Below are 24245 nucleotides of genomic sequence, written 5' to 3' on the forward strand. Positions count from 1 at the left end.
GCCACAGAGATTATCCCTGTATTATATATCCCTGGGTATTATCCCAGCCTCCCTGAAGGCTCCCCAGGAGATGGGAGGTTTTGCAGGATTCATCACACCGTGTAAGAGGATGCTGGGATTTTGGGGTCCCTCAGTGCGACCCCATTTCCCACCAGGCCTTAAGAGAAAAGTGGCCTCAACCAGCCTCATGTCCGACCAAAAAATCCCACTGTACCCACTTCTGATGGGAATTGTCACCTGCAGTGTTGGGATGAGCTGCAGCTCGGCTGGAGAAATCCCAAAAACCAAACCTCCCCAGCACCCCGTGTCCTGGGACAACGGCTCATCCCCTGACCTGGGATTATTCCCTGTCCTTCTCTCTTCCCACTCGGCCTGACCCCCTTTGAGCCCTCCCAGCTTTCCCCCCCAGCACACCCAATTTTGCTGTGGGTTGAGGGGCCAGGGCGACCCCCCTTCCCAAGGCTGTCAGTGAGGACCCCCCTCTTCCTACACATCCCATGTGAGGACCCCCCTCTTCCTACACATCCCATGTGAGGACCCCCCTCTTCCTACACATCCCACAGGCAGAACGAGGGGCAGGATGAGCCTGTTCTTTGTGTCTGAGCTGTACCATAACCATGGCAAGTGTTCCTGGGGCTGGGGGGAGCAGGCAGGAGAGGGGGATCAGGCAAGGTGTGCAGGCAGAGGGGTGTAGGCAGGGGGTGCAGGCGGGGGAGTAGAGAAGGGTGTTGCAGGCTGCGGGGTGTAGGCAGGGGGGGGTTAGGCAGCAGGGTCCAGGCAGGGTGGTACAGGCAGATGGGGTTCAGGTAAGGAGAGCAGGAAGGAGGGTGCAGGCAGAGAGTGCAGGCAGGGGTTAAAACAGAGGAGGTTCAGGCAGGGGGGTACAGGCAGGAGGGCACGGGGGGGAATTAGGCAGGAGTACAGGCAGCAGCTCAACCCATAGACAGCGGGATCAACCGGCAGCGCAAACCCAAACCCCAGAGCCCGGATAGCTCAGTCGGTAGAGCATCAGACTTTTAATCTGAGGGTCCAGGGTTCAAGTCCCTGTTCGGGCGCTCGTTTTTTTTTCCTCCTCTGAATTATTTTTTTCCCCCTCTAAAGCCTTTTTTACACCCGCAGCACCGCCGGCGCTCCCCGCTCAGGGTCCCGGTGCCCCGGGAGAATCCGGGCAGGGAGCAAAAAAAAAAAAATAACCAACGTAGATGGGAAAAACTGAAACCGCCCGAACAGGGACTTGAACCCTGGACCCTCAGATTAAAAGTCTGATGCTCTACCGACTGAGCTATCCGGGCTCTGTTTCGAAGCCCAGGGACAGCGCTTATCAGGGACAACACAGGGCCAGCCCTGCCGGTGTGTAGGGCAGGGACAGCCCCACAGCGCGGGATCCGTTCCCAGTGTCCGCCAGAACCAGAACAACCCCTCCCGCACTTCGCTCTTTACACGCAGCAGTTCAGGCACTTCCCAAGCACAGAGTTAATTGGGGCTGTTTCTGAATTTCCACCCAGGTTACAGGACCCCTTGTCAGGGGAAGGGGCTGCGCAGGGACAGGGGCTTCTTGACCCCTAGGTGGGATTTTCAGTGTTGTCACAGAATGGTTGGGGTTGGAAAGGAGCTCTGGAGATCGATTCCAACCCCCCTGCCAAGGCAGGGTCACCTGGAGCAGGTGACACAGGGACGTGTCCAGGTGGGGTTTATAATGAAGTTTATTGGGTGTTATAATGTCCAGGTGGGGTTTATTGTGTCCAGGTGGGGTTTATTGTGTCCAGGTGGGATTTATTGTGTCCAGGTGGGGTTTATAATGCCGGGAGGGGGCATATAACGGTTATAACAAAGACAGTTCAGCTCTAGGGCACAGGAACTTCGAGTATTTTGCCAAGTCAGTAATGTCTGCACAGACGCACATCGACATTTTGATTTACTGCATCCCTAAGGCTTGTTAATTCCAGGACGTCCTTGAGCCAGGGATGGAACTGCTGCCTGTGCCACCGAGGCTTGAAAGTACACATAGATCTTACGTCAAAGAACACCTTGACTTGAGACAATCTTGATTTTTTTAATTTATGTTTAATAGTATTTATAATTTCTAATTTGCTTATACGTTATGTATAATATATATTACATATTGCACATCATAATATATATTATATATTACAAATAATAGATAATATATTAAATATTTACACGTATAAATACGAGATAGATTTCTTTATAATTACTTATAATGATTATTAATTACTTATACTAATTATTATTTTTATTATGATTATTATTAACTATTTTATTTTTATTATTGTTTTACATTTTCCAGCAGGGCTGAGGGGACGCTCCGCTCGGGTCCTCCAAGCCGCTGGGGGGCGCCACGTCCCCCGCGGCGTCCCCGCATCCCCTCTGGCCGCGCGCCCCGCGCCGCTCGGTGGCCCCGCCGCCATGTTGGCCGCGAGGGGAAGCGGCGGCCCGGACCCCGCCAAGATGGAGGCGCGGAGCCCTCGGGGGGTTTAGGGGTCCCGTCCCCCCCCCCCGACCCCCTGCCCGGGGCCCATGGAGCGGTTGTAGGGTGAGCCCGGGGCCGGGGGGGGAGCCGGGGGTCCCGGGGAGCGCAGGGCTGAGGGGGCGGTGGGAAGGGGGGGCAGGAGGCGGTGCCGGCGGGAGGGGCCTGGGGCGGTGGGAGCGGCGATAAATCTTATCTCCTGCGAGGGAAAGGGTGGGAATTGGGATTGTTCAACCTCCAAAAGGGAGGCTCCTGGGTGAGCTGATTGCGGCCTGAAGGGATCAACGGGAAGGATGAAGAGAGACTAATTCCAAGGGCCTGGAGTGACAGGACAAGGGGGAATGGGTTTACACTGCCAGAGGGGGGGTTGGATGGGATATTGGGAAAGAATTCCTCCCTGGGAGGGTGGGGAGAGACTGGGATAGATTTCCCAGAGGATGCCTCATCCCTGGAGTGTCCAAGGCCGGGTTGGACGGGGCTTGGAGCAACCTGGGCCAGTGGAAGGTGTCCCTGCCCGTGGCAGGGAGTGGGCTGGGCTGGGCTTTAAGGTCCCTTCCCACCCAACCATTCCATGATTCCATGGTCTCACCTCCACCCAGCAGGAGGGCAGCTCTCCTCATTCCCTGGCTGGCATTCCAAGGGCCGTGGAGGAACTTGGGAGCACGGTGGGGGAGCTGGGGGTGGTTCCCAGGGAGGGGTCGGGTGTTTGTCGCGGGAGGACTTCCAGGCATGAAAACTCCCAGGGACTGACAGGGACAAACCTAATTATCCCTGACTTAATTATCAAATTAGTGCCTGTTTAGGGCCTCCCCTCCAGGGCTGCTCTGTATGATGCTCTACATAGAATTACAAGTTATTTTCAGTATTTTGCTTTGTTAGAAGGCTTGAAAATGGCTGTTGCTGGGGTGTCACACCTGAACTCACTATCACAACGAACCATTAGAGAGCCCACAATGTCTGCTTTACACTCCCTGCTGTGTTTCCACTTCACACACAAGTTAAAAACTGTCCTTTCCTGGAAATGAGACTCTAAAACCAAACCTGAGCTTGAATTAGAAATTTTAACTTCACTTTCCAGGCTGTGCTTGTACTCTCTGGGTCTGGTAAGACCTTTATTCTCGATCACCAAAAGCTGTGCTCTGGTGGGGCTTTGGTCTCTTGAGAAGGAAGTTCTACTCCCAGCACAGGCAGACGTCTTGTTCCTGTGGTCTGTGTCGAGTTTTCGAGTGGAAAATTCGATTATTCATGACTCCTCTGTGATTCATGGATTCCTCAGACGTTGCTCCGGTCCAGTGGCATTTTCCCTGGCTCCAAACAGCCCTAAGTCCACTGGTGCTTCATTCCCTTGGCTGCAAGTTGGTCCAGGCACAGCGCTGGGAGGTAAAACGTCGGATATTTAGAAGTAGAGCAGTAGGGGAGGGTTAAACTGGGCTCACTGAGCTTCTCCTTTCTTTAGGAACGTGCACGGGGTGGAACCGAGGGAGGTTTTCTGTGCCTGGTGGGAGGTTTTCTGTGCCTGGTGGCTGCCTCCGTAGGTTTTGTGGGAGCCTGGACGTGGTTTTTAGAGCTTGGGAAGGCGGCACCCGGGAGCCCCGGGACTGAGCTCTGATTAAAGAAAACTCCATCACTGAGGCTCAAACTCACCGAAACTATTTGTCTGTAAAACCGGAGGCTAAGCCCGATAGCCCTGATGAAATCAGTGTGGAAACAGTTAAAGCCGTGGCTCGTTCCTGCCTCAGCCCGGGGTCCTTTTCCTGGAATGCGGGCTCAGGAAATGCACCTTTAGTGCCCCCGGGCCCTTTCCCCGGGCAGTTATCGGGGCTCCCCGCCCCGCCCGGCGCCCTTTGAAAGGGCCACTCAGAGCCCGGAGCATCGGCGGGAAGCCCAGAGCCTTCCCGGGGCCGCCCGGGACAGGAATCCAGGGATAATAACCCCGGGACAGGAATCCAGGGATTATTATATCCCGGGACACCCCTCCAGCACGGCCGGTAAGTCAGGCTGCGGGTTAGGTCAAGCTTAAGGTGGGCAGCTCGTGGTTGGTGTTATCAGCCAGAGATCTGCCTTAAAATCGAGGGGGGTGATGAGGTGGAAGTGCTTCAAGATGTGTTTTGAGTTTGGAGTTTGAGTTACTACCACTGTTATTTGCAAACCTGAGTGTTTAATGTGCTTTAGTCAGCCCTTCCCGAGTATTTAGAGATATGTTTGATCCCTGGGGATGATTTTATTCCTGACAGTGCCTCACTTCAGAGGACTGTAATGCCATAAAAACCATCAGAAGCCTCTAAAAGTCATTAAAAGTCCTTTTTAATAGATGGGCAGAGATTGAACAGTTACAGGAGCTTGACTTGGTGCTAAAGCTCAGATTTTTGTCATTACTGAGCCACCTTGAGCCTGTTTTGTCTGCAGCTGAGACCTTTGGCTGCATTCCTCAGGCAGGACTCTGGGAATTCTGCTGATATTCAAGCTGATCGTGCTGGCTCTGATAACTGGGTGTAGTAACAAATTCATTTACTGGAACTGGAAAATTCCATGAAAGACAATTCACATATTGCTTTGAAAGTTTGGGGCTTCACACTTTCAAATCTATTGTTTTGGATTTAGAAGTGAAATTGAAATAATTATCATTAAGATTGAAATAATTAAACTACTGCATGGACTAAAAGTTCAGTAAAAACATTCCCAAAGTTGCAGTTACCCAGGCAAATTGAGGAGCCACTCTTGGTAATTCATCTCATGCTTTAGCCTTGATTTTACCAAAAAGGCAGTTGCAGGACTTGTTTCAGTATTGCCTGTGACCAGATTCATGTTAAAATTGAGATTTTACTGTAACTAGGTCCAGGGACACATCATTTACTGGTTTATTGGTCTGAGCTTTAGTGCTGAGAGTAAAATCAAGGATTCCTGTTTTTCTCCATCAAGTTCAAGGTGCTTTTTTCCAGTGAGGAGTTGATTTAGACCATCCCTTCTCTTCAAAGATTTCAAACCTGTTGTGTGGGGCAGACGAAAGTGGATTGTGCTGGGAACATGAGTCACTGCTGCCCTTTGGGTGGATTCTGAAACTGAGACCAATTCAAATAGCTGCAGGACTTCCCCTTTTGTTCCCTTCCAGGAAAGGATTGTCACCTGCTCACCCAGAAACTGTTCATTTATCAGGTGGGGTGGGGGCTGCAGCAGCCTTAGCAGATGTTCATCTCTTGGAAGTCAGAGGAGGTGGGAATGTGCTGGTGATGGCCCTCAGCTCTGGCTGCTGCTCCTTTGGGAGTCAGGCCCTGCTGTCCTGGGCTTTCCCTGCTGGCTGCTTGTGACTCAGCTCCTCATTCCCCACCTCTGACTCAGGGGTTTCACCACAGTTTGCTGATCCCTCCTGGGCACTGGCAGGTCCCCAAGTTCCTCACCGTGGTGTGTCACTGCTGCAGAGGCACAGAATCCCAGAATCCCAGAATCCCAGACTGGTTTGGCTTGGAGGAACCTTAAAGCTCATCCAGTCCCACTTCCTTCCATGGGCAGGGACACCTCCCACTAGCCCAGCTCTCTCCAAGCCCCATCCAGCCTGGCCTTGGGCACTCCCAGGGATGGGGCAGCCACAGCACCAGTGTCCCAGTTGTCCCGTGGCTGTTTGCTGGATCCAGCTCAGAATCATGGAATCACTGAGGCTGGAAAAGACTTCAGCATCACTAAGTCCACCATCAACCCAGCACCACCCCCATGGTCATCACCAGCCACGCCCTGAGGTGCCACGTCCACACTTTTTGAACTCTTCCAGGGGTGGTGATCCCACCCCTGCCCTGGGCAGCTGGGCCAGTGTTTTACAACCCTTCCCACCCCAGATTTGTCTTCCTATCTAACCTACCCCCCCTCTGGCAGGACAAAGCAGGCAGGGCACAGGACCACCAGCACTGCACAGCTTGGTTTGAGATGTGCCTGCAGGGCTAATTTTAAACCTCGGTTTCCTGAAGCTTCTGAGGAGGTGGAAGTGGTTAAACTCCAGCCCAGGTTTCTCAGCCTGACCTTTCTCAATTTTAGGTGCTGTTACCAGCTGCTCACTGCCACCATGAGCTCCCCCAGCCCTGCCCAGCACCCAGCAGCTGAGAATGCCTGCAGGATCACTCTGGGACAAGCTCACCAGGTAATTTGCTGTTATTTCTCCCACTTATCTCTGCTGTTTTCCCCTCAGAGCAGTGATTTCTTCCATTAAATCCAAGCTCTCCAAGTACCTTTAAGTAAGGAGAATTTACCCTAATGGAGCAGGGCTTTCATCCTAAGGAGTTGTGTTATCTTTCACTCTCAGATCATTTATGAACTCTCAGTGGTTTGTGAACATGATTTAAAGGGGAAGGAAGGGAAAACTGGAGATACAAAAATAATACAGTGCCTGTTTTTGTGCTGAACCTTAGAATATTCCATGTCCAGCATTCCTCCTGGAGCTGCACTCTGGGACAGCTGTATTGGAGCTTTGTAACCTTGTCTGTTAAACTTTGCCTAGTAATTCATCCCCAGGCCTTTTTGGAGTCTGTTTAGGTGGCTTTGGACATGGAGTACTCCTGTTATCATCACCTGTTCCTGGAACAAAAGGTATTTGTGGGTGCAAGCCAAGGCCAACGTGGCAAGTGTGTGTTTGGAGTGTGGCTCAGTACCAGCCACTCAGAGAAGAGAGGTTTGCCAACAACAGCAGAAATCTGGTGTCAAAAAAATCAGGAAGTCTCCTCCAAGCCAGGCATCCAACCTTCCAGAGCCAATTCCTTGTAAAAAAAACCATCCCCCCGATGTCAGGGAATGTGGTGGGAGTGGAAATGAACTGATGGGAAGTTGAGCATTTCCCATTTGAGGCTTTATTTAGAAGTTTTGAACTGGAGCCAAGCCCTGTGCAGAACTGATGTCAATGCTTATTTATTCAATTTGCTCTGCATGGGGGAAAAAAAAAAGTAAATAGGCTCTGATAATAGTGACAAAATATTGATTGTCAACACTCATGTCCCGGGCAGGGTGGAACAAACACTTCCATCAGGACTGGGGGAGCTGAGGGCCCATTTTAGAATGATCCAGCTGACTGGGTTGCTTCTTTCATCAGAAAGAGACTTCTGAGAAGTTCCTTCAAAACCCATTTGAGAGTGGTCATTAGAGAAATGACTGAACAAACACATAATTTCATCTTATTAAAAGCCATGTGCTGATACAAGCACTTACTGGAGCTGTGCTGAGCTTTTTCCTACTGCAGAAGCTGTTTTTTGAGGAAGAGGCTTGAGGCTGGACACGAGTTGTTGTGTTTGAGCTGGAAAATGCATTTTAGAAACACCATAGTCAGAAAACACCACAATGAGAAAACAGAGCAGACAGGTCCACAGAGGAGGGGAAAACAGAGGAATAAACACCTTGCTGCCTGGGAGCTGAGTGACAAATGACATCTGTGACAAGCAGCCAAACCTGCTCTCCTTTTGTAGGAAAAAGGTGCTGCAGTGCAGTTGGCCTCTTAAAAAGATCCCAGACTGGTTTGGGTTGGGAGGGACATTAAAGCTCACCCAGTGCCACCCCCTGCCATGGGCAGGGACACCTTCCACTGGCCCAGGTTGCTCCAGGTTTATCCAGCCTGGCCTTGGACACTCCCAGGGATGGGGCAGCCACAGCTTCTCTGGGCAACCTGTGCCAGGGCCTCCCCACCCTCACAGGGGGGAATTTCTTCTGTGTATCTCCTAAATTTCCCCTTGTCCTGTGACTGCAGTTTCTGATGAAATCTTGATTATATAAAATAAAAAGCACCCTGGGGATGGTGCAAGTGCTGCACAGCCCCTGGAGGTTCCCCCACAGCCCCAGAGCAGCTTTGAGGCACGGGAGCCTTGGTGTTAATTACCAACACCTCGTGTTTAATGCACTGCTCTTGTTCTGTGCCTGTTCATGGGGAAAGACCTGGAGAGATCCTTGGCCTGGGCAGGGCAGAACTGATGTGTTCCCAGCAGTACTGGGGAAATCCAGGCACAGTGGCCATGGAATCACTGCCCAGGGCTCTGAGTTTACAGCCTGCCCTCCCAGGAGGGAGTTCATAGGACCTTGGTGGGATTACAGCCTTTAGAGCTGCCTACCTGCATTCCTGGGCTGCTTTCTTTTCTCTTGCTGGATGGCTGTGCCAGGGGGGTGGGATTTCTCTCAGCAGGGCTCTGCTTCCTGTCATTCCAACTAAACCCTGCTCTGTGTTCCAGGTGAGACCCAGACTGCCACTCCTGAGGATTCTGCAGGCAGCAGGAGCCCAAGGAGACACCTTCACACTCAAGGAGGTGGGCTCACATTCCAGGCTGTGCCTGGTCCTGCTTTTTTGGGAGTTGGGATAGGACTGGCCCTTAATTTTTCTGTACTTTGAACCCCTGCCTGCAAAATGAGGATACTTAACCTGTAGGACTGTTCTGGCTTGATTGATCATAATGCCCCTGGAGGAATTGGAGTAAGAGTGTGAAATATTATTTATCACTGAAAATCAGAAACCTCTGTAGAGAAAGGAAAGATGGGATAATCACATTCCTGAGAGAGTGTAGGAGATTCTGTTCCATTGTGCTACCCTCTGCTCAATGTACCAAAGCCTTAAAAATTGGATTCCAGTTGATGTTTTTTAACTTTCCCTTGAAATGGCTTGTCAGCTTAACCTAAGAGACCCTGTGTATTCATTTATTTTAAGATTAAAATGCAATATATGTACACGATTAAAAAAATGACAGTGTGATTTACAAGAAGATCCTGCCTACAAAGAATTAAATGCAGTGGTTTTTTATTACATGTGTCAAATCTTCCTGCAGAGCCCTGTGACTTAATTTAACACTTATGCATTTAAATAACTTATTTAGCTTCTAAAAATTTGTGCAAAAACCCCTAAATTGGATGGTTTAAATGGGCAGAGCTGAGTTTTAAGTGCAGGTTACCTGTAGGGATTCACACTTTAACTCAGCTGGGTTTTCTGCAGTGAGCAGAGCACTGTTGGCAACTTTTTGGAGAGGCTTCAGGGTCACTTTGGTGGGTGATGGGGGGTGGAACTCCCTGTATTGTGCTCCAAGCACTTTGCTTTCCCCTGGGGAAATTCCAGAGGAGTTCCAGTACTTTGGATTGTAGCTGGAGGGTGTCTCCTCTCCATCCTTTGTGATACTAATGGGATTCATTTTACACCTGGCAAGCTGTGTCCTGAGGGGCAGCACTGTAAATGTGTGAGCAGCCTTTAGGAACAGCTTGTTCCTTTAACTGGGATGGTGCTGTTTGTCCATCTTTGCCTCAGTTTTCCTCCTTGTCCAGGGTTAATAGTTACAAACCTCACAGCAGTGCCATAAATCCCAACTCTCCCTTGGCTGGGAGGCACAAGAGGTGTGATTTGACTCACACTGTACAGGGCAGCAGGAGGCAAACACTGTGAATTCAGGTCAGTTCCCAGGGGTTTTGGGGGTTTGGTTTAGGCTGCAGGGGGGCTGAGGGTGTGTTCTGTCCCCACAGGTGATGCATTACCTGGGCCAGTACATCATGGTGAGGCAGCTCTATGACAAAAGGCAGCAGCACATGGTCTATTGTGGAGGAGATCAGCTGGGAGAGCTGCTGGGCCTGGAGAGCTTCTCTGTAAAAGATCCAAGGTAGGAAAAGAGTCCCCTTGAACCCGGATTGTCTGACAGGGGTTGCTGAGACAGGAACTCTTGGTGTCACTGTCACTTAAACCTCCCTCTTGGTGATGGGTGTGACAAGTGGGAGCTGAGCTCCTTGTTCTGAGGAGCCAGGCAGTGGCCCAGGCACTGAGCTGCTCGAGGTGACATCTCTCCCCCTCTTATTTCTGCATCTCCTCAAACCCCTGATCTCACTGGAGCAAAAATCCACGTCTGCCTCGAGTCCTGAGCTGAGCTTTGTAACAATCAGTGAGGAGACAAAAAACCCCCCTGTGGTTTCCAGTGTCCCTCTGGATAAGGAAAGGGAATTCCTGGCCCTGTCTGGGGAGGGTGCTGGTGTTTTCTGTGGGAACACTGACTGTCCCTCCCTCCCCCAGCCCCCTGTATGACATGTTGAAGCGGAACCTGACGGCGGCTGCACTCACAGGTAGGTTGGTCACAGTCCGGGCAGGGCCTTTCAATGTAGTGTTGGTATAACCTGGTAAGTAACAAAAAACCAGACACAGAAATGTTTGTCAAGTTGGAATAAACTGCTGTGAAGGTTTTGAGACGATCTCTCCGAGTATGTGTCTTTTCTGTGTGTCAGTAGCTGTGATACCAGAGCAGGGAGCTGGCTGAGTGATGTGGCTGCCTCAAATGGCCAAATTTCAGAGAGCTAAATGCTGTGGATAAACAAATCACCGTGGCTGAAGTGTCCCATCCAAATCAGTATTGATTTTCTCAGTATTTTTCAGTTTCAGAGCTGCAGCTTCTCGTTCTCACCTCATTTTATACTTTCATAATCCATAACAGCACCAGAAACCCAGCGAGCTCTGCAAGCCAGAGCTCTGGACTTTAATCAGACACTTGAACCTTTAAAGGTCACTGTTGCTTTCCCAGCTCATAAGAGAAATCAAATCTAGCTCCATCAAAAGCCCTTCAGTCATAAATGAAAATTTATTCTTAAATTAATCCTGGCTGATGGCTTCCTTGCAGCCAGCTCCCATTGTGGGGCCAGTAATCTCCATTGGAAAAAATCAACTGGGAGAGCTGTGGAGTCTTGTGCCATATTTCCTGGGTGCTCTAAGCAGATAATATGGACTTAGTTCTTTACAAAGGCTCAGGCTATTTTTGCACAAGTGCATAAAAAGCTTGTGCAGATTTAGAAACTGAAAAAACATGACCCTGAAGTGCTTAGTCCTCTGCTTTGAGCCATGCTGGTGCCTCTGAGGTCCCCCTGCTTTAATTATAAAGAAGGATCTTCTTGAGTGGACTCTCCTAATCCTGTAGAATAACCGTGTGAGTGCTGCTTCCCTCACTGGTGATGTGCTGACTCCTCCCTAAAGCAGTTTGTGTGGAGAGCAGAGGATCCCAGCAAACACTCTGCTCTGCTGCCCTGTCCCCTCTCCTTGCTCTGGGCCTGGGTGTGTGTGTGTGTGGTGCAGTCCTGGTGTGACCCTAAACCTGCCAGAGGGATTCCTCAGCTAGCCCTGGGTGTGTGTGTGTGTGTGTGGTGCAGTCCTGGTGTGACCCTAAACCTGCCAGAGGGAATCCTCAGCTAGCCCTGGGTGTGTGTGTGGTGCAGTCCTGGTGTGACCCTAAACCTGCCAGAGGGAATCCTCAGTTAGCCCTGGGTGTGTGTGACTAAAACGAAACAAGCTTGGCAGACCAGACCTCGGACAGGTCCCTAGGGAGGGTCACTCCAGGTGTTGCTTTTCCTTCATCCCAACACAGGAGTAACTAGAAGTGCCTCAGGACTTAAGAATTCTTCATGTTTCATGTTCTGCAGTAGCTGCTCGTGTTCATTGGCCAAGTCAGGGCTTCTCAGCTCATCGTTTTTGCAGGTTATTTGACCATTTTTAAGTGCACTTGGAGAAGTGGCTGCAGCACATCTTGAGAATGAGGAATGAGCTCTTACATAGGGCTCTTTATCAGACCACCATCTGATCTAACACCTTCCTTGGCCAGCTCTCTCCTTTCCTTGGCCAGCTCCTTCCCCCTTCCTTGGCCTCTCCCCCAGGAGTGACTCCCACGAGGTGTATTTAGGACTCCCTCACTTCAGGGACATTTTGTGTGGGATATGTTGGCTCCAAAAAGGGAGCCTTCCAGTCAGTGCAGTGTTTTCACACAGTGAGAATTTATAAAGTGTTAGAAGGGTGAGTCTTCATCCATTCCAGTGTCCCTGCAGAGCCAAAGCAGTGATGGATGAGCCACTTGGCTTCTGTTTTCCTCCAGGTAGTAAATAATCAGTGGCTGCAGGAGCTGAAGGGTGATGGCAGCAGGAAGGGAAAGGTGAACTAAAGCAATAAGGGACAGGAGCCGTGTCATCCTGTCCTGGGTTTTGCTCCATTTGATGGCCACTTTGTGGTCTAATTTTTGCCTGTAGCAACAGTTTTGAGTGTCTTCCTATCAGTGCAGTGATTCATGGTGTGAATCAGACTCATCCTGTGTGCCTGGCACTCTGCAGGGAATGTCTCTGCTAAACTGAAAGGGGAGCAGGCAGGAGCCATCCTTGGATCTTTTGTTCTCCAGGCAGCCATTCTGTCTGAAGGACAGGCTTCCTGAGTGCACCTCCTATTATGTAGAAAGTTCTGTTAATTGGATTGTTCTTGCTCTTTAGCTTGGTCTTTTAATTAACTCTTGGGGCCAGCAGAATCATCTGGATTAAATTGTGTTAGGGACGTGTCCACAGCTGCCCAGGAAAGAGCTGGCTGTGCATGGAATTTTCCCTTCTTTAGTCTAGTCTTTGTTCTTCATGCCCAGACCCTTTAAAAAGGTGTTTTTCCTGCCTCAGCCTGAGATGGAATCCTCAGGTAGTTATAAAAATCTTGCCCTTCCCTGTTCCCCTTCTTCAGATCCCCCTGGATCTGATCCAGGTGGGATTCCCCACACTCTGGGTTCCTGCCTTTGGCAGACCTTGTGTCTTGTCCCTGGAGCTTGTCATGGCAGGGCAACCTGGAGGAAAAGGAGCAGTTTTTCTCTTTGGGAAGAGGATTCTTCCCTGCTGTGAGTTTTCCTCTCCTCCAGGGAGGCACAGCCTGTGTTCCATGGGCTGCTGCCTCCACGTTCTTCCCGAGGAAGGACGGCCTTTGTTCCTGAAGGGTTTCTCAGAGGTCTGCCAAGCCTGGCTCGTTGGTTGCTTGTGAAGCCCCTCTTGTGTTGTGAGAATGGTTATTACTGGGGAAGGTTTTTTCTCTTGTTTTACCTGCCATCTAGATGCTGCACAGACTCTCCCAAAGGAGCAGAGCGTCGATAAGCCAAGCCAAGACCAGCTGAAGGTAAACCCACTGCCGAGTGGTTTCTTTTGTTGTACAGAGTGCCCCTTCTCTGTACCTGTGCATGGTGGACTGCCAGAACTTTGTGCTGCTTGGCTGCCAGGTCCTCACCTTCCTGAAAAGTTCTTGGAGTCCACAGGCAGGGACAGAGTGACCCTTCTCTGTTCTCCTCATAACAGAGTTCCAGTCTCTGAGCGCGTTTCTCTGGGGTGTAGCACTTCTAGTCCTCAGTTCCTCCAGCGTGCCCTGCCTTTTCATGTCTTTCCCCCTCTCTCCCATCCCCTCCCTGAGTAGGAATTGCCAAATAACTAAGCTTTCTAAAACGTGTGACCAAGTGTTTTGTGTTTAGTTAGGACTGTTTTTCGAGCTTTCAGGCAGAATTGGAAACCTAGGAAAAATCTTGGCACCTTCAAACTCGTCTCCAGGTGTGCTTTGGGGGGAAGGCAGCCTGATCTGGGAGGTGTCTGTTCACACTGGGGGTGAGAGAGTCACAAATACCACGGTTTTACTGCATGAATGATGGCAGCCTTGGGACTTCTGCCAAGCTAAAGATTTTTCCTAGGTTGGAAGTACGTGTTTGTGCTGATGACAGGTGCCTTAGGCTTTGTCGAGGGTAACTAGTGTGTAGGTTTTGCTCAGAAACTTCTATTCCTCCTCATAACTGCTTGGTCTTGTCCTGCAGCTGGTGACTCGGAATGGAAGTGCTACATCCCCTTGTCCCTATAAGCTCTGGTGGACTAACACCTGGATTTTCCTTCCTGCAGTTTAGCCAGGAAGAAGGTTCTGACGCTGGGACCACGGAGGGGGAGGAGAGCAAGGCCTCTGCTTTGTCTACCTCGGAGCAGAACTGTGACACTTGTGAAGGTGAGTCCTGGCTCTCCTGCACCAACACAACGTGCACCAGCCCTCCTGCTCCTCCTCTGCATCAGCAAACACTGGAGGAGGATTTTGGGACACCAGTAACCCCCTGGTTTGGAGCACAATCATTAAACCCCATCAGTTTATGCTGAAGCTTGAGAGAACACAAATGTTGACCCAAGGTATTGTGTGAGAGATGTGTTTTCTGGCTGGGCTGTTTGGTCTCATAAGCAAACAAAGGCTTTGAAGGAGATGGCAGGTTAAACCCCTAAAGCACATCTATCACTGAACAATGCCACAGAAAATCTTACAGACCTTGCTGAAGGGTATTTTAAGTGCTGAAATTACACTTGTATCTATTTATCTTCCCAAGGGACTCTCCTGATCACACAGAGCCCAGACTGCACTGTCTGCAGTCATTACCTGCAAACCAATCAGGGAACTGAGCAACAATGGGGTTTTTTTTGTATCCAGCACAAGTGTAAGACAGCTCCTTCATATTTAGACATTTCCTCTGGTGGAATGTCTGGGGATTTCTCGCTGGGTCACTCATTTGGATTTCAGATGTTAGGGAAGCAATTTTGCTGATTTTTCTGCTTTCTATTCTCAGGTTGTTTTCATATCAAGGAACCTAATTTGTAAAAGCAGGTCTTTGTGAGTGTGGGTATTTCCAGATCAAATCATATTTCCTGTATGCACAAAAGAGGGAGAAACAGCCTTGTCTGTGCCTTTGAAACTCGGGAAGGGAGAGAGTTTCAAGGTTATCTCGAAACTTATGCTGAGTTTGGGATCACAGACTAAACTGCACAGGCTAAGAAAGAGGCTGAAGCATGGGGAGTGTGGATTCTTACCTTCCTGCTTCCTGTGTGAGCCTGGCTTGGGAATTTAGGAGCTCCCAGCGTTGGAATCTGAACTCAAACCAGTTCTTTCTGCATCCTGAATCCCTCAGGAACTCTGCTTAGTGGTGACTTGGGAAGGGCTCAGAAAGAAGTGTTTGTGTTTCTCTGAGTCTTGGGATAAAAACCAACCTGTACCAGTGCAGAGGCACTGGGATCACTGGGATGTTCCCTGACCTCAGTCCCTCAGTGCAGGGACTGTTTTGCCAGACCAGGAGCAGACAAACCCCCGAGCTCTCAGCAGGAACTGGGGTGAGAAGGAGCAGGAAAGGTTTCTGGAATCAGATGGGGCCATGTTTTTCTCTGCTGGTCTCTTAACAAATGTAGGTGTGGCATGACTTAGACTCTACTTGGCTCTTACAGACAAAGACTTAATAGAAAACCTCTCTAAAAGCAAGAAGCCTAAGCTGGACCTAGTGTTTGAGGAATGGGATGTAGCTGGTCTTCCATGGTGGTTTTTAGGCAACCTCAGAAGCAATTACGAGTCCAGAAGTAATGGATCAACAGATATTCAGACTAACCAGGTGTGTAGACATTTGGAACAGGTGCACTGTGTCCTCTTCCTCTCCTCTTTTGGGTTCCAAGGCAATAAAATGTTCTTTCTTTCCCCTTCCCACTCCAGGATTTTCAGCCTCTCCCTTGTGTGTTCCTGTCCCAGCCTTTCACACCAGGTGGTTGGTTACCTTTAGTGCTTTTTAAATAACCCAGACTCTCCCCGAAGGCCCTGGGAGGTCCCTCTGCACTCCAGGAGTTGCCCTTTTGGGTTGTAGGGTGGTGGCCAGGCAGGAGGGCAAGGAGCACAGAGTTGGAAGTCGGGAAAGGGGTGTCTGTGAGCTGGCAGATGGAAGAAGGGGGGTGTGAGAGCAGCCAGGTGCCCTGTTCTCCCCTGGCACAGCTGCCCAGGGCTCAGGAGGTTGTGGCTGAGAAGGGGAGAGCCATGGTTGCGGTGCTGGAGCTCCTGCTGCTGCTGAGCTGAGCTCTGAGGGGTTCTCCCTGCTCCTGTTCCCTCAGGACATTGACACTGCCATCGTTTCGGATACTACTGACGACCTGTGGTTCCTCAACGAGTGCCCCTTGGACCAGGGCAGTGCTGGGCTCAAGGTGAACGTGTTGGACTGTGAGGAAGTGAAAGAAGGTGACACAAAGGTACCTCTTTCCAAGCTTTAACTGATGCCATGGTGCTGTGCTGGTATTGGAGCCATCCAGAGGTTAAACTGTGTTTACAAAAGGCTGTCAGCATTCCTTACGTGGGTGATGCCTTTCCAGCTCAGCCTTTGGGTTAAACGTGTGTTTTCGAGGCATAAAATTAATTTAACATGAATCCAACCTCCAGCAGCAACTTTACTAGATGTCTGTCTAGATACCTTCAAGAATAATAAATCACAGAATCGTAGAATTAAGGTTGGAAAAGACTTCAAACGTCCTCAGTTCCAGCTGTCAAAGGTAAATGAAAAGACTCAAAGAGGAAAATCTCAGTTTACATTGACCACAGTCAAATAGGACTAAGCCAATCCAGCAACAGTTATCAACATTCTGGAATAAAAACACTGCAAAAATGGCTTTGCATTCACTTACAGAAGTAGCTTGATTAGCATGGTGATTATCCAGTCGTTTAATTTGGGTGTGAGGTGCCAGGCACGTGATAAATGGAGATTATTGCAACATTTCCACTCTTCCCAGGTGACTGAGCACTGTCTGAATGACTTGGAGGACTCTCAGTGCTTAAGTGATGACACGGACACAGAAGGTGCTTCCGAGGTGGGTGATCCCCCAGGACAACATTCCCTGCTGGGGCAGGGACAGCTCATCCCACACCTACTGCTGGTTGTGGCAGGAGGAGCTGATTCCTGGAAAGGTTTCCAGGCTGTAAAAAGTGGCTGGATGAAGTTAGTACTGATCTCCATGCAGGTTTTAATCAGGTTTATTCCATGTTGTCCTCTGGAAGGACATCTGGAGGATGGTCCTGAGCAGAGACCTGGAAGTCTCAAGTGAGCACTTTGTAATCACTCAAGTGCCTCACACCCCAAATCCCCTTGTTGTGGGAATTTCTGTGTCAGGATCAGGGATCCCCTGAGTCCTGGGGGTCCAGCCCTGTTTTGTGTTCCCTGGGACAGGAGGAGAATCCCTGGCTCATTCCAGCCCCATTCTCCCCTGGCTCTGGTGAGGAGGGTGCAGTGTCTGTGCCTGTGCCCTTGCAGTGCCTCTCAGAGGACACCCCACAGCTTTTCCCCTGCTCAAATGACAAAACGAGGTGGAAAGAGAACAAGCAGCAATTACTGAGCTGTCACCCCTCCCCACTCCTCCAAAAATCCCTCATGGTGGGTCCTGAGAGACATCAAATCTCTGTTCCTTGAGCTGTCCTTCTCCCAGTCCTGAGGCTGCCTTGGAGGTTTGTTCTGAGGCAGCAGAAGTGCATCATGAGGCTCTTTGCAGCTGATAACACCAAAAAAACCCCGATTTTAGCATCATTTTCTAGCCTGTGCTGGAATAAATGGGGCGGTCCCTGGACAGCTGAGTCATGGCTCTGAGCTTGGGCCTTGCTGGGTGGGGTAATCAAGCAAACCTCTGTTAATTGTGCAGCTCCAACAGATGCCAAGCAATTAGTGAGCCTGGGAAGTGTATTCCTGACTGATTCCAGGAGCTCTGCCCTGGAATTCAGAGCGAGAGACTGAAAATCCAATAAACTGCCCAGCAGAGAACATTGGATTCTTGCAGAGTGCTGAAGGCTGGGAGGGAGGGAGGGCAGGAATGAATGTTTGAGCTCTGCACCTGTAGAACACACAGGGGGGAGTCGAGTCCTCGTTAGGCTTTCTGAGGTGCTGAGAATCAAACCACAGGCTTAGAAATCGGGGAGAAATCCCTTTTTTTTTTTTTTTGTGAGGCTTCTCTGCTGCTTTTCCTACATAGAGGAAAGGAGCTGTGCACAAGAACCCCCTCACTCACTGCTGGTTTTTGGCCTCCCATTCCCCCAGGACTGCTGGCAATGCACCAAATGCAAGAAGTTCAACTCCCCGGGCAAACGGTACTGCTACCGCTGCTGGGCCCTGCGCAAGGGCTGGTACTCAGACTGGCCCAAACTGGCCCACTCCCTCTCCCTGTCCAGCATTGCTGCCATGAAAAACAAGGAGGAGGAAGAGGAGGACGAGGGGATAGATGTCCCAGACTGCAAAAGGACCATGTCGGCCCCGGCTGGGCCGCCCACCCGCGTGTTCGGGGTGGAACCCAAACCCCCCCCCTGCGGCTCCATCGAGTCCCTGGACCTGGCACGGGCTCATGAGAGCAAAGAGTCTCTGCTGAGCTTGGCTGAGAGTAAAAAGGAGGAGGAAATCGAGTCTCTGGAGAGCATAAAAACGCTGCTGAGCCCCTGCTACCTGTGCCAGCTCAGGCCCCGTGACGGGAACATCGTCCACGGCAGGACTGCCCACCTCGTGGCCTGTTTCAGGTGTGCAAAGATGCTGAAGAAGAGGAGATCCCCCTGCCCAGTGTGCAGGAAGGAGATCGAGATGGTCATCAGGATCTTCATGGGGTAGTTGGGCCGCTCCAGGCCTTTCTCCTCCAAAAAGGAGCCAGCAGGTTTCTTGCACTTAAGCCCCCTGGTCTCAGATCTCAGCCAACGAAAGCCAAAGAGAATTAAGATTCCAGTCTGCCCCAGCAGGCTGAGGAACCTCTGCAGCATCCACCTTTCCATGCCCCTGGAAATGAAAGCCTGCAGGGAACAGGGAGGGACACGCTGGGGGCGATGCCCCAGCCTGGAATCGGCCAAAATCTTCCCCTTTCAGCTCAGGGGTGTCCCTGGGATTCTCTGTCCTGACAGCTGGTCCTTGGAGGAAACAGGGTTTGGGAAGAGTTGTAACTTCTGGAGTGTTGTTCTCCAGTTAAGTCAGAGCTGTGCAATCAGTGCCTTCTGAGGGGGGTGTGATCTGAGATAGAAATAGAGATGAACATTGAGGGGTGGGAAGGGTGGGATTCTGAGGTGTTTGCAGCTTAGATGAGCCTTTTCTCCAAGGGCCAGCTCTCCTGAGGGCAGTGCAAAGGAAAATAACCCTGTGTCTGATTTTTTTGGTTGATTTTTAAGGTAGGATTTTTAGGCAAGGTGAAGGTTCTCTTGATCCCAGACAGGAAACAAATCCTCCCAAACTCTTAATCCATAACTAGCTCAGGTCACAGAGAGAATATAGGGATACATTTTGCTTTCATATTGGCTCATTTAATTTATATTGATTTTTTCATTTAAATATCTTTTCTGTCACCTTGCATAGCTTTGAAGCCTGTCCAGCATTAGCTCAGCCTCTGCTCTGCCAGCTGGATTCGATTCCAACGGCTCTGTGCCTGTTTTGGGATGTTCCCAGTGCACCTTCCACCTGCCTCTTCTCATCAGTCTGCCCAGAATATACTCAGTTTTGAGTGCAGTGTGGCTTTAAAGGCAGGACACGAGCCTTTGAGGGGAAAAAACGACTCCTCTAAAGCACCAGCTGCACTCTGGGGGCTGTGCTGGGTGTCAGGTTTTTAATTAAAAAATTATTTAATTAATTAAAGGGGGCTCTTTTTTTGCCCCCTCCCTGTGATTTAACAGCTCTGTCCTTCAGAGCTGTGCATGGTCACTGCTGGCTGCCCAAACTTAGTTAAAACTCACAGTTTAAAAACATCTCACCCTTTCCTGTGGTGACATCCAAGGTTGTGCTCGATTCCCTCAGCTTCCCTGTTTTCCAGGCTTTTTTGGAGGACCAACAGAACCTTCACCTTTCAGCTCTCCAGCAATTAGAGCTCAGTGCAGTGTTTGTTGTCACCTCTAATTCCCTCTCTAGCCCAGGGAGTGCTCGTGGCAACACAGCAAGAGAAGTTCTGCTCATTCCCTGGTGCTTCCTTAGGCTCTTCCTCCTTGTTTTCCTGCTCTCCACGTGCTGGTCCAGCCCCAGCAGGTCCAGGGGGGGCAGTGGGAGCCCCCAAACCTGCCCAGCAGAAGGTTCCAGCAAACCCTGACGTCAGAGCTGGTGTTTCTGTGCAAAAACCCCAGAGTAGGTGCTACAAAATCCCTGCAAATCACTGCCAAAACCCCCCAAACTTCCCATCCCCTGGAGCTTTGGGATTGTCCCCGTGCTGGCTGTAACTGGGATTGTCAGAGACAGTTGTGCTGGCACATGGGTGCACTATCCATGGGAATCAGTCCCCATGGAAAAGGTGATTTATTGGTCCCTTAACTAAAGGGCTCTTAAATCGCTGGTGATGCACTTTACCCACGCTGGAATCAGCAGCTTTACCCAGGCAGTTACATGAAGCAGTTTCTTCCCTTCCCAAGTGGGTTATTCCCCTTTTAAAGTGCTTTTTTCTCCCCTCTCCCAAGTGGGTTTTTCCCCCTTTGCAAGTGGGTTTTTTTCCACCTTTCCAGGTGGGTTTTTTCCCCTTTGCAAGTGGGTTTTTTTCCTTTTCTGTGTGGGTATTTTTCCCCACTTCAGGTGGGGTTTTTTTTCCCCTTTTCAGGTGGGTTTTCCCCCCCTTTTCAGGTGGGTTTTTCCCCTTTCCAGATGGGTTTTTTCCTTTGCAAGTGAGTCTTTTCTCCTTTTCCATGTGGGTTTTTTCCCCTTTCCAAGTGTTTGGGGTTTTTTTCCCCCCTTTCCAAGTGGGTTTTTTCCCCTTTCCATGTGGGTTTTTTCCCCTTTCCAAGTATTTTTCCCCCTTTCCATGTGGGTGTTTTCCCCTTTCCAGGTATTTTTTCCCCTTTCCAGGTGGGTTTTTCCCCTTCCCAGGGCTCAGCAGGATGCATTGTGGTACTCAGCGGCACTTTTGAAATACTGTGAATTCCCCTTTGCCACAGTTGCTTCTGAAAACTCCCATGTTTTGCTCAGAGCACTTGGACTGAATCACCCACCTCTGGCCACGCTGAAAACAAAAAGTCAGGAGAGTTTTAAGCTGAACATCCCTCCCAAGATCCCGCTGAGATCCACGTGCTCTTCCCCGATGAAATGGGATTTTAGTGGGGCAGTTTGGGGGAAATCTGGGGGGTATTTTCAGTGTAGAGCTTTCCTGTCTCTCTGATTTGTTGTCCAGTGTACCCACGGTGTTTTCAGCGTGCATTTGCCAACTCCTTGCTTGCTTTTAACTCAACTATTCCATGTCCACAAGGCACCACGATCCAAGTGCTGAGATTTCCCTGTCCTAGAAGAATAAGCTATTGCAGTGCAAATCCACTCGTGGAGCTGTGACTTGCCCAGGTTGGGGCTTGGAAGAGTGGGGAGCAGGAGGAGAGGAAAACAATGTTTTATTGCTTTAATTTAAATTTCAATAAGCAGCAAGAGCCCTTCTGCCTGTGAGTGAAACCCTCCGTGCTCCTGTGCCGGTTTTGGGGGGGTGAAGAAGGAGCTCAGAGCACTCAGAGCTGTGGTGCCACTTGTGGCAGTGCAGGTGGGGTGCTGGGAATTCCCTTTCCCAGGGGAATTCAGGTGGAGTCAGGAATGCTGTCCTTGCAGAGGGCTGGCTCTCTGAACCCCGGTGGGGTCTCCCAGCAGTTCCTCCCTCTCCGGTGGTTTTGAAGTGCAATAAGAGAGAAGAGGTCCTTGCTAGCCCTTAATGCACCCCTGAGCACACCAGTTGTGGGCACAAGTACCTTTTAACGCCCAAACTAAAAAGTTTTGTCTGTTTTACTGTTGTGTTTTTTGTTTTTATCTCGGTGCCATTGTTTGCTGATCACAGGAACCTGCTGCCGGTGCTGTAGGTCAGGTTTCCTTTACAGAAGTTTTGGCACCGGGTTTCTGACTTTGTTGGATATTTAAGCACAGTATGGAAACTCTGAAGCTCCCAAGTGTGTGGTTCCAGCACCTTCTCGTGCTCTGCAGTGTGAAAATGTGTTTGTAAACCCTGTGTCTTGACAGCCAGAGGTCAACACAGCCTGTTTATTCCCGAGAATGTTTCCAGCTGAAGCGCCTCTTCTCACCTACTCAGTGACTTGTTAGAGGCACATCGGCCTTTCCTTCAGCTCTCCAAAAATCCCTCCTGTGCTGAGGGGTGTTAACGAGCCAGTTCAGCCCAGACACAGCCTCTAAACAAAGGGAGTCCTTTGGAGAAGCCCCTCAGTGCTCCTCTCGCCAGGCTATGGACCCTCTGCCTGTGTCCCGTGTTTATTCTGGAGCAGGGCTGTGGTGGGAAGCACAACCCAGCTTTGCCAGGGCCTGCTCCATCCTTCTGCATCCAGCCCAGAGTGGAGCTGCTCCTCAGGAGCTGTGCCTGCCGAGGGGAGGTGGCACTGGGACAAACGGGAGTGCAAATGGAGCAGAACCCAAATGTCCCCATTGGGGCTCTGCCTGTTCCCAGCTCCACCTTCCAGGAGAAGAGCTCTCACTAGAGGCCTTTGGTGAAGGCTGACCATTCTGGAAGATTCCATGAGTGAGAAGAAAGAGCCAGGGCACTGCTCTCCATCCCTTTATCCATAACCAGCGTAAGGAATTCCTCGAGTCCTGGGAATCCTCTTTGCCCCCCCGTGAGCAGTGTTGGGATCCCCAGGAGTGAGACCCACCAGCTCCAGGAGCACAGCTGACCTGCAGACAGCAGCTTTTCACCTCTGCAAATCCTGCAGGATCTGTGCACCATGACTGGAATGTTCCCTGCTCCTTTGGGAACAGGCCTGAGCCTGTGGCTGCCTGGGAGCCACATCCTGGCAGGTCCCTCCACGCCTTTCCCTGATGGATACGGGCAGCTGTGGTGGCTGCAGTCCTGTTTCTGTGTTATTTTACCCCAACCAGGTGCTCTTGCTGCCCACACCTCTGTGGGGACACCCCTCCCCTGTCACCTGAGCAGGTGCTTCAGGAAGATGCAGCTCCTTGAACCCAGCAATGATTGGGGGAGTCTCCAACTCCTGGAAGACGCACCCACGGCTGAGCAGCAGCAGGAGATCCACGAAGGCAGCAGGAACACGTTGTGCCTCGGGCAAAGGTAAAGTCTGGCTCTTCTGGGAAGAGTGATGCCTTCCTGGATCTCCCCATCTCCCTTCCCTACAGCCTGGTGTTCCCAGGCACGTTTTCCTTGTTAAAGAAACCCCCCTCGTCCCACTGTGCCCCCAGCAGCCGCTGCAGGGACGAGCAGAAGCTCTTGCTGAACATCACCTGTGTGTTTGCACTATTTAAATGAGGCCTGTACCACAGAAATTGACCCTTATTTTTTTATGTCCTGCAGAAGATGAATTTAATTAAATGGAGCTCATTCTACGATCCCACGGGTTCAGTTTTCATTTGTTCTGCATTCCAGGGGAAACCCTTCAGGAAAGGCCAGTTCCTGGTGGAGCAGCCTGGGATCCTCCTGGGTGTCCTCTCCAGGGAGGGGGGACTGTCCTTCCTGGGGTGTGTCTGCCTTGCACCAACTTCTGTGTGTGCAGAATCCAGCAGGACCAGCAGCAGCTCTGGATCCCCCCCTGGGCCAGCCTGGCACAGCCCTTGCTGGGTTGTTTTTCAGCCCGTTCCCAGTTTCCCAGGAGGGCAACCACCACATTGCTGTCCTGTGGCAGTGCCAGGAGGGTTTTTTACCCCTTTTCCAGCTGTTCTAACGTTATTTTCTGGAGCAGGATGGCAGCAGCCCTGGAGGAGGCAGGAGTTCACTAGATGGCACCCACTGGCTGTGCATGGCACGGAGCCCGTGCTGGCAGCTCCCTGCAGCCCTCCCTCCCTCCAGTCTGCACAGACCCACCAGGAAAAAGCCCTGAGGGACAATCCCGTGGCTGGGGCTTGGTCTTCCTTGTCCCCCCCTGTGTGGGGACCAGCAGGCTGCGGGTACTCAGGCTCTCAGGCCCCAGCAGGGATTCACCCCAGCCAAGGGGGAGATGCTGCTCCAGAAGGAAAAGCATCTTGCTGGCTTTGTAGGAACAGAACTCCACCTGTGGGAGAGCCAGAGCTGGTTCCCCATCCCTGGCAGGGATCCCTGTGGGCAGAGCTGCTTCTGTTCCTGGTGCTGCCCCAGCCTGGTCCCTGCCCGTGTTCCCAAAGCAGCTTTAGGGCTGGTTGGAGCCCAGGATTGCCCCCAGCACCGTTCCCACCCTGTCCTGCCAGTCCTGCAGGGCAGTTCCTGGCCCTGCCCCAGCAATCCTGGGCCTCTGGACCCTTTCCTGGCGTCCTGTTCTTGAAGCAGCTGAAATCTCCTTAACCTG

General features: G+C 50.9%; 1 protein-coding gene and 2 non-coding genes across 8 annotated transcripts; 2 read left to right on the forward strand and 1 right to left on the reverse strand.

Annotated features, from left to right (window-relative positions):
• The first annotated feature begins 982 nt into the window (after positions 1 to 982).
• TRNAK-UUU (transfer RNA lysine (anticodon UUU)) lies at positions 983 to 1055 on the forward strand. The gene has a single exon. It is a non-coding gene; the product is annotated as a tRNA-Lys (tRNA).
• A 164-nt stretch (positions 1056 to 1219) lies between these two features.
• Positions 1220 to 1292, reverse strand: TRNAK-UUU (transfer RNA lysine (anticodon UUU)). Its single transcript has one exon. It is a non-coding gene; the product is annotated as a tRNA-Lys (tRNA).
• A 1105-nt stretch (positions 1293 to 2397) lies between these two features.
• MDM4 (MDM4 regulator of p53) lies at positions 2398 to 23316 on the forward strand. 6 transcript variants are annotated; one of them, XR_010425156.1, is made up of 12 exons: positions 2398 to 2554; positions 6512 to 6614; positions 8680 to 8754; positions 9950 to 10083; positions 10488 to 10537; positions 13306 to 13367; positions 14129 to 14228; positions 15482 to 15642; positions 16130 to 16279; positions 16811 to 16876; positions 18091 to 20779; positions 20822 to 23316. XR_010425156.1 is itself a non-coding variant. In XM_064635847.1 (11 exons), the coding sequence occupies exons 2-11, from the start codon at positions 6540 to 6542 to the stop codon at positions 18646 to 18648; spliced, it is 1431 nt and encodes a 476-aa protein (XP_064491917.1). In that variant the 5' UTR covers positions 2398 to 2554; positions 6512 to 6539; the 3' UTR covers positions 18649 to 23316. The 6 variants fall into 6 exon arrangements, 2 of the variants coding, with proteins under 2 accessions (XP_064491917.1, XP_064491918.1); XR_010425157.1 differs by having other exon boundaries at positions 20842 to 23316; XR_010425158.1 differs by having other exon boundaries at positions 18091 to 20707.
• The last annotated feature ends 929 nt before the right edge of the window (positions 23317 to 24245 follow it).

The sequence above is a fragment of the Pseudopipra pipra genome, chromosome 25 (assembly GCF_036250125.1).
Source record: "Pseudopipra pipra isolate bDixPip1 chromosome 25, bDixPip1.hap1, whole genome shotgun sequence".
In the NCBI taxonomy this organism is placed as follows: domain Eukaryota; kingdom Metazoa; phylum Chordata; class Aves; order Passeriformes; family Pipridae; genus Pseudopipra; species Pseudopipra pipra.